Source organism: Blastomyces dermatitidis (genome assembly GCF_000003525.1).
Source record: "Blastomyces dermatitidis ER-3 genomic scaffold supercont1.3, whole genome shotgun sequence".
Taxonomy (NCBI): Eukaryota; Fungi; Ascomycota; class Eurotiomycetes; order Onygenales; family Ajellomycetaceae; genus Blastomyces; species Blastomyces dermatitidis.
The window spans coordinates 5,298,475-5,308,284 of record NW_025544776.1 but is presented as its reverse complement, the minus strand read 5'-3'; the positions used below and the strand labels follow the sequence as shown (position 1 = coordinate 5,308,284).

General features: G+C 32.1%; 2 protein-coding genes across 2 annotated transcripts; one reads left to right on the top strand and one right to left on the bottom strand.

Annotated features, from left to right (window-relative positions):
• Positions 1 to 1,958: 1,958 nt before the first annotated feature.
• Positions 1,959 to 2,227, bottom strand: BDCG_16728 (uncharacterized protein; the record flags this gene model as incomplete). The annotated part of the gene is made up of 1 exon (XM_045425922.1): positions 1,959 to 2,227. A coding segment is annotated over one exon (269 nt), but the record flags the coding sequence as incomplete, so codon positions are not given.
• Positions 2,228 to 8,034: 5,807 nt separating this feature from the next.
• On the top strand, positions 8,035 to 9,202 carry BDCG_16727 (uncharacterized protein; the record flags this gene model as incomplete). The annotated part of the gene is made up of 3 exons (XM_045425921.1): positions 8,035 to 8,378; positions 8,793 to 8,883; positions 9,074 to 9,202. Coding segments are annotated over 3 exons (563 nt in total), but the record flags the coding sequence as incomplete, so codon positions are not given.
• Positions 9,203 to 9,810: the final 608 nt, after the last annotated feature.

Below are 9,810 nucleotides of genomic sequence, written 5' to 3'. Positions count from 1 at the left end.
ACTATCTTCTTTTTCAATCTCTTACAGACAGTGTCATTCATATTATTTCTATACTTAATTCAGTCTAAATCTATCAGAAGTGTTACTTAAAATCATTATTATTCTACTTTCTTACAGAGTCTCTTTAAGATATTATAATATGTCTTATAATCTATCTCTCTGCACTTGAATACCTTGTTCTTCTCTCTCTTCAATTTGTAATAATGCTCACATGCCTTGATAGTCTACAGAACCGCAGAATATTTGAAGAGAGATAATATAATTGATTTTAATAAGTATTAAAAAGAAGATAAAGACAGATAATAATATAATAATAATAACAATGATGATAATAATAATAATAATAATAATAATAATAATGATTATAATAATGATACTAATAATGAAAGAGAGAGTGCATTGAAATATATTATTAACTTATTAAATATAAAGAGATAAAGAAACTATTAACAGTTTTCAGAGATGTACAGAAACAGCTACAGTATTATATAATAATATTATCTTCATTTAATATATATACTATTAATATTCTTTGTATACATTTATTATATAATTTATATCAGAGATACATGCAGAAAACAGATCTTTATTACTAGAGAGAATAATTGCAGTGATTCTCTATTTTTATATTATAAAGATAAATTATTCTTATTTCTTTCTTCTCTCTTTTCTCTTCTTCTTCAACTCATCACTAAGTTCAAGCTGGTATGAAAACTATTAAAACACTCTTAGAAATTCTTAAATTGAAGAGTATAGACTAATCAAATTTTAAATACAGATAAATTAAATTATATTTAATAATACTAATTATTCATTTCTCTCTTAATAAAATAACAGTTATATCTTTTTCTTCTTCTTCAAATAAAACATAGTCTGTGAAAAGTGAGTATCATATCAGATTATAATGATTAACACAGTCTCAGTATACAGAGTTGTATTATAACATGGCGGAACCGAAGCGGTGACTAGTCAGTGGTGACATGTAGAGGTAGTTGTTTGAAAAGCTGTATAAGTGAGCTTGACTATCTTGCTTGAATAGTGAGCTTGTATACTACAGGGTTATTGCGAGAATATCACAGATATGATACTTAGTATACTAAGAAGATTGTATGAGACATGCAGTAACTCTTATGTATATTTCAGTAGAAGTAAAATGAATTACTAACTTCTTTAATGAGAAGTCAGCATCTAGCTATTTTATATAGATAATGAGTGAATATTCTCCTCTCATTTCACAAGTGAGAATAACTGAAGTGATATCTCAGCAGCATCTCATTGTTAAGAAAGAGTAATCTGCTGACCTTGTATAGAAGTGAGGTTCTTATATTCATTAATCAGATCTTTTCATGATATATCTGAATAATATCATAGAGTGATTGAAAACTAGTTCAGTCAGTCTGTGAGAGAGATGAAATCATCTATATGAAAGTAATGAGCTGTATGAAACTGTAACAGAGTCTTGACATAGTCAGAGATATGATAATACTCTTCTCTTTAAGAGTATAGTCTCTATACTCTTAAGATTACTGAATTAGAAATTATCTTTGTTGTATAGTAACAGTTATCAACTGATTAACAGTATATATGCTGTGTGTGATATAAAGAAATAGATGAGTTTTTCTACTGACTACATAGATCTTTCTTTTCTCATCTTCATTCAAATCAAATATATGATAAGTGAGTTCCTTATATATCAATTTAAAATGTGAAAAATGTAGTTAATAAGTGACTTGCAGATCTCTCAATATATTTCATTCTATATATGAAATTCTCTGCAAAAGTAATGTGTTTTAGAGACAAAGTTAACAGTAGTGACAGGATTTTTTGAAAAGATCTCTCTCTCTGTGAAACATTTTTCTTTCTCTTCTCTCAATCACAACAGTGAGTGTATAAGAGTATCATTCTTAAAGAACAATCAAGGACTTATTCTGATATTTTCTAGTGAGTAATAAACATCTTCATGATGTGGCAGCAGCCTCTGTGACTGCTAAGAAAGCCAGATTGAAGATGAAGACAGTGGCATCAATGAGCTGTGAAAGCACTGCTCTCATTGTCACATCTTCTTCTTCTTCTACTTCTTTTACAGCTGTGATGATAGTCACTGTGCCTTGCAGTGAGATGTTGTCCCTTCTGCTGATCAGTTTGTCTGTGTTCAGTCTGTCTCTCACTTCTCTCACCACTGTTGCAATGCTGCCCTCCCTCTCAGTCAATACAGTGGTATATGACCCTGTGTGATCATTTGAAGAGGAACCCAGGGAGAGCTTGATTCCAGAAACAGTGGCTTCAAGAAGCTCAATTCATAGTTTCTCTCTCACAGCATGCCTGAGCCCTGCTCAGAATACTGCTGAGTTGAGTCTGCAGAGTTCTGTGATTTCTTCATCTTCTCTCTGTGAGGAGACTCTGATATGATCTCTGACTGGCATCACTACTTGTCTGTGCTGTATCAAGCAGCTGAAGAAGAGAAGAATTCTATACACTTATCTCTTCTCTTACTTCTGTTATTTCTGTTATATCTATAACAATAACTTCTATCTCTCTGTAAGTATTATCTACTCTATAAGAAGGTGTTATGTCAGCTCTGACAAGAAGCTCAGATGCTCAAGCAGTACAGAGTAAAAGTCTCAGAGCTTCAAGTATTGATGAATTTCATCAAGGCTGAAAAGGTCCTTCTTACTCATCTGTAAAAGAAGATGAAAGTGTGAATCTTCAAGATAAAAAAACACCTCAGAATAACTGATCTTAAGAAGAGATCAGTCAGTGCTGCTGTTAAAAGTATTATAGAGATTAATTACTGATTGAAGAGAATCTCACTTCAACTGAAGCAGATAACTGAGATGCTTTGTAAGTTAATAAGTTAATATTTTATATATTTCTCATGCTCTTCTACAGTGCTGCAGCACTAACTTCTCAGCAGATAAAGATATCAGTGCTGAAGACTTCAATGATGAAGAATAAGTTTAATAAGAATATAGTTATTAATGAGTAGATTCTGAGATTCTCTCTTTTTACTTTTTCAGTGAGCTGTGATCTCACTAGAATAGTAGTAGTCTGTGAGTCAATTAATATTAATCTTTTTTATTAATTTCAAATATCTCTTCTCTCTAACTGCTTCAGGAATTTTACACTTATATAGTCTTATTAAACTTCTAAAAACCCTTTAAGAGAAAATAGAAGAAGAGTGCTACAGAGTCTATAAGATACTGACTCATTACTGTGAGATCATCTTTAAAAAACTCTTTAAGAAAAATAAGAAGTCTTAAGCAGTATTTCTTGTCTAATATCTCTGATGTGTAATAAGACAGTCTCTACTAGCTGTCTCATAGCTTGTAATCTCTTTCTCAGCATTTTTCAAATACTCAAGCAGTTCTCATAAATTCTCTGATAATGAATAATCTTCTCATTTAACAAGATATTGAAGCTTACTGTAATATATTCATTTATTCAATATTTTCTTCATAAGATATTTAATATCATTCTCAATCTCAATATCATCTGACTGAGACAGCTCTGCTTCAGAGTGTTGCTTATAGAGCTTCAAATAGAAAATATGAAAAACAGAATGAATTGATTTCAATTCTGTGAGTAATTTCAACTTATATATCTGCTTACTCATTACTCTTATTACTGAGAAAGATTCTAGTCACTACTCACTGAGCTTCTTACATAATCTTATTATCTTGATATTTTTTACTGAAAGTAGCACTTGATTCTCTATCAAGAACTTCATTGAAAGATGTTTTTAATTATAGTATTTTATCTACTGCTTCTGAGCACAGTGAATACTTTTCACTATCTTCTTATAAATTTTATTTAAAAGTTTCAATCTCACTTTTACTTCTGATACTGAGAAATACTTTATTCTCTGTATCTATCTGACATTCTGACTGTCTATTTCTCTCTTTGAAACATCATTTATGACATCACTGAGTAATGAAGAATTATATTTATAATAAGCATAGAAAGAAGATATCTTTAAGATTACATTCTTTACATTATTATATATAAATTCAGTGATTAGAAGATGTTTAAGTCAATTATTCTAATAATATAAATAGAATATTTAAAGATGCTGTTCTAGTATCTGATTCTGATATTCAGTCTAGTCATCAGTCTGCAGATGAAATGTAATACTGAGAAGATATCTTATTATAAGATGATAGTAAAAAGCTGATCAGTATTTACTGATAAAGAGAAATTCTTGATCTGTTATCAATGATTTCAGAGCATTATGATTATAAATAATGATATCTAAAAACAGGTCAGTCAGTTCAGAGACTTTAATCTTTTTATAAGTAGAAATATATCTGATCATCTTCATAAAGCAGTTAATAATAACTAAAATTAAGTTATATTCTTTGACTCTTGTTGACTTCAGCAGGTCAACTATGAAATTCATCAATAGATTCTATTATAAGCTCTTTAAAACAGATAGTGATATTAACTCACTGTATTACTTATACTATGAGATCTTTATTCTTTGACAGATATCACAAGTTTCAATATACTCTTTGACATCTGTCTGAAGCTTGTCTTAAGTATATTTATATTTTAGAAGCTTCTCAGTCTTCTCTAATCTGAAGTGCTCTGCATGAGGATTATTATAATGAATTCTCAATAACTTCTGACACACTGCTCTGCTATAAGAGACAAAGACTGAATTATTCAACAGTAGAAGTTCACATTCTTCTAGTTATCAGTGACTTGATTTCTTAGCAGCACTGTCTCACTCAGAGCCTGTCTCTTTCAAGTTCAAACTGAATTCTTTCTTCTTCAACTTCTGAATTTGAGCTGTAGTAGAGATGTCTCTCTTCTATAACTTATCAATGAATTTCAAAAGTAATTGAGTTGAAAGATTGTAGATTATTTCATTCTTTGTCAATTCAATGATTGTAAGATATGATATAAGAAGCTCATGATCTTCAGTGTTAGTTCTCTGTAAGAACCTGAGTTCTCTTTCATCTTCTATACTGAGTCACACAGCTGTCTCTTCAGCGCTGTTTCTGAGCTTTAGAGAACTTCAACCCTCTGCAGCTAGCTTCTTCTGCAGTGATAACAGAGATTCTTTTATAGAATTCTTCTCTATATCAATGATATTATAATTGAGCTGTTTAGATAGTATGTCAGTGAGATTAAGCTGATCTGAACAGTATTAAATATAGAAATTATACTCTGAAAGCAGCTCTGCTCACCTGACTTGATATTCTGTCAAGCTCTTTGTTATCAAGAAGTAACACAGATTTACATGATCAGTGAGAACTTGCACTGAGTACTTACTATTCTGAAGATAATGTTATCAGATTTTAAAGAATTCAATAATTGCTAACATCTTCTGATCATGAGTATCATACCTTCTCTGTATGAGTGATAACTTCTTGAAGAAGAAGATCACTGATCTTCATTTGCAGTGTCTTATAGACTCTGTGAAAAAGTCTTCTTTCACAGACAATTCATTGTCTGATTTCTCAGAGATAATTATCTTCTGATTCTTTCAATGTTGAAAGATCTTCAGTGTCAACTGTGAAAAGATTTCACAGATCTCATTCTCAGATATATCAGTCTCACACTGACTGAGTAAGTCAGAGTTAAAATGATTCAGTATTATAACATCTGTGAAAGCTTGTTTCAATTCTGCAAACATCTGTACAGTGTCTTGAGTGAGAGTAAACAGTTCTGTTTTTCTGTCTTTCACACTTCTCTTTAACAGATCTGTAAGAAGGGCAGTAATCTGTGAATATGCATAGATGAATCATCTGTAGAAATTCACAAATTCTAGAAATACCTGCATCTCATGGTATATCCGCGGTGCTGGTCAGTTCTCAATGATGAAGACCTGGCTTCTGTTCATTGAAATATCATTTATCTCAACAATATAATCTAAGAAATCAATCTTCTGCATGTAGAATGAGTATTTTTCAGTGTTTATATAGAGTTGATACTGTCTCAAGTGACTCAACACTTCTTGAACATGGGTATCATGTTCTTTCTCTGATTTTGAGAAGATTAAAATGTCATTCAGATATACTATGCAGAAGACATTAACAAGGCCCTGCAGTGTCTTATTTATATAGATCTGAAAGATGGCTGAAGCATTACAAAGATCAAAAGATAAAACAAGATATTCAAAATTATCATACTTAATATGAAAAGTCATTTTTCAAATGTTGTCTTTGTTAACTCTGATTCTATGATAGACATTCTGTATATCAATCTTTGAGAATATCTTTGCTTCAGATAATTGATCAATCATCTCATCAATTAGTAGTAATGAATAGTGATTCTTAATCATCATCATATTGAGATCTCTGTAGTCTATGTATAGATGTAGTCTATCATTCTTCTTGAATACAAAGAGTATAAACATCTCTGCTGAACTCTTTGATAAATATATTCAGTTCTTTGATTGCACTTCTTCAAGATATTTGCACAGAACATTCAACTCCTTTACAGACAAGTTGTAAAGAGGCCTGTACAGCACTGTTACACTGTCTTCAAGATAAATCTTATATTATATCTTGATGTCAGGAAACTTCACTGCTTTTCTTTCTGAAAAGACATTCTTAAAATCTGTAAAAAGATGTTGTATACATCTGTCTTCAATGACAGATACTGCTGCTAATCTTGCAGTGAGAATGATGACTTCTTCACCTGTTTTCAAGTCTCAATCATCTGCTATGCAGTATATCAACTCAATCTTTTTCTCAAGATTCTTCTGATGAAACTCTTCAGATTTCTCTATCACTGTCTCTTCATCAGTGAGGTGATACTGCCACATCTGAGTGACTCAGTCAATGAGAGAATTGTTTTCTCTCAATCACAGAAGATCTAGAATGATGTTCTCATCTATGATATTAACTGTGTGAAGAAGCAGACTGCTTTTCTTGAAGATTTCTTCTAAGTCTGTGACTACACACTTTGCTTGAATTATGCTAAAATAATAGTATTTTGTTTCATCTATAAATTTTGCATAATCTGACAGATCTATCTTCTTTCAATTCTTCATTAAAGAAAAGAAATAGAATATGAAGTTGATATCTGTTCTGAAGTCAAGTAGACATCTCACTGATATCTTCTCATTTGAGATATACATTGTGATTGTAATATAAACTCAGAGATGTGAGAATTATCAATTCTTTTCTTTCTCTTCTTTATCTTTCACAGATACATTTATCAGAAGAGAAGTTAATTTTGAAAAGATATCTTCTCAGTTTCTTCTCTTCTTCAGCTTCTTACAATCACTGATATAGTGATCATCAGCTCTGTGATTCAAAGGTTGCTTAAGCCAGCGTACGATTACAGGCGTACGCCGGCTTCTTATATATTGAATCTCGTACACTAAATTAATTAGCGGCCGCTAGGGCCCCTTTACATTTGTACATGTATGCTAGTAGTTTGGAAGCGGCCGCATTATTATCCAACAGTTGTATGTTCTTCCGAACCACATTCTCTCCCACCAGATTCGGTCACACCCACATGACCATATTGTACACCCTAGCTTCATGCGGATTAGCTCGCCACTAGCATTTCACAATTGTGTGACCTATTCCTGATCCGGCTAGTGTCCTGCATACACCCTCACAAAGAAACTTCCACTATATTACATCACTTATTCACTAACTTTTCTCATTCTTCAATCATCTTCTTCATCATCATCATCATTGAATGCCACTATTCCATTCAAGATTTCTGCCTCTTCTTCTATTCAACTCTTTCCATCTGTTCATCTATCACATTGTACACATTTCTGACAATGACTCTCTGTTCTCACAACAAGTGTCATTGTAGTGTTCATATCAGGCAGTTTGTTAGCAGTAAGTGTAACACATTGTGAAATGTACATGATCAGAACTTGTTTATCTTCTAACAATTGTCAGAACATACTATCATAAATGACACATCTTCTTCATCTTCTCATACACTCTCTTCACTTTCTCATACACTCTTGACTATTTCTCTTCTCAGCAGATTTCTGATCATGTTTTCTGACATGATTTTGCATGAATGCAGATGCTGATATATTTATTTTTATTCATATAGAATCTTTACATGTTGACAGATTCACATTCACTGATAATAGTGAACCTGATGTTACATTCTTGATTGAGAACTTAAAGAATGCAATAATGAAGAAATTGTCTGTATCATGTGTGGCCAGGTCTCCTGCATTCTCTCTTACTTCTTCTGCTGCTTCTTCCTCTGCTGCTTCTCTCTCTGTCTCTTTCTCTGTCACTTCTCAATCTTCTACACTTGCCCCTGTGTCTGGTTCTCCTGCTCTCACTACTCCTGTTCTCATGACCCCTGGTTTTACTGCCTCTGCTTTTGTTACTAGCTCTCCCTGTTTCAAGAAGATGTTGTATAGGCTTAATGAATCACATCTCTCAGTGTGTACACTCTCACTCTTCTTGTCAACTCTCAGAACAATTTATTGTATAAAGATAATATACAACACAACTATCTGAAGCTCAGTCACAGACACTGATTATTACATTCATTTTAAATATTCATAATAAGATAATTATTTATTTATATCAGAGAATCATTCTCTCTCTCAACAGTATTAAAATCATAAGTCTTTTTCTTTTCATCTTTTCAATCTGATGCTGATTTTTCTGTTCTTAGAAGAAATTGTTATAGGTTTTACTATACACAAAGTTATAATGTTCACAGATATCAAGAAGCTTTTTATAACTGTAAAGTTCAATATTACAGAGATATTCACTCTGATAAATTTCTTTGAAATGATAGATCTGTATCAGTCTATTCTCTGATATCTGTCATCTGACTTCATGATACAGACAAAAGATATTCATGTTTTCAGAAATGAAAATACAGATGTTGTACTCTTTTACACTCACAGATGTGAGACTTGTATATCTTGTCTGAAATGTCATTATGAAAATGAGCTGTTCACATGCTGTGTTCTGCTTTCTGCATTCTCTCATGTCTCTCTCTCTCTTTCTGAGAAGCCTTGTGCATGTTGTAATTGCATGTACAACTCTAAGATCAGCAGATGTTCATTCAGTAACTGTTCTCATCTCTGATTTTGCAATTTTTGTATACTAATAATGATTCTTAGTTACTTCAGTGTCAGAGATCATTCTCATCAAAGATGACAACATCACTGAGACTATCTTCTCTCACTCTCAAGCTTCTCTCATCACTTTCTCTCTCTTCTCTGTGAGAAAGGTTGTGCATACACTGAGTTGTAAGCATTCAGCTTCAGATGACTTTCATCATTATTCATCTGATTCTGCATCTTCTTCTTCTTCTGTTTCTTTCATCTTCATTCTCTCTGTCTCAGCTTCTGATTCTGTGAGTTCTGCACTCTTCTTCAATTTCTCTACACATACATGTACACATTTCTATATTGGCATTCCAGTCAATATTGTGATAAATGACATTAATGTCATACACAGAGCAGTAGAGAAATCAGAGACATGCATGATATTATTACAAGAGCAGCTTGCAACTCTCAAATCTCTTGCAGATCTCGAGTTTTGAGATTTCCTTTGTTTTTAGCATTTTTCAGATAATATGGTATTGGAAATAGATTAAACATGTGACATATAAAAATGAATGAAGTGTGTATGATAACATTTATCTTTTTACAGCTAACTCTTACAGTTAATGATTAATTCATTATCTCTTTTCTTTTTCTTACACTTTTTCTTTATCTGCTAGTTACTACTCTTATATGATCTCTATATAATACAGCATTCAGTGACTAGGTTCAGCAGCTTTCATCTTTATAATTCTGTCTCACACATTATACTGTCTCTCTTCACCTGCTCAGATCACTACAGTGAACAGCTC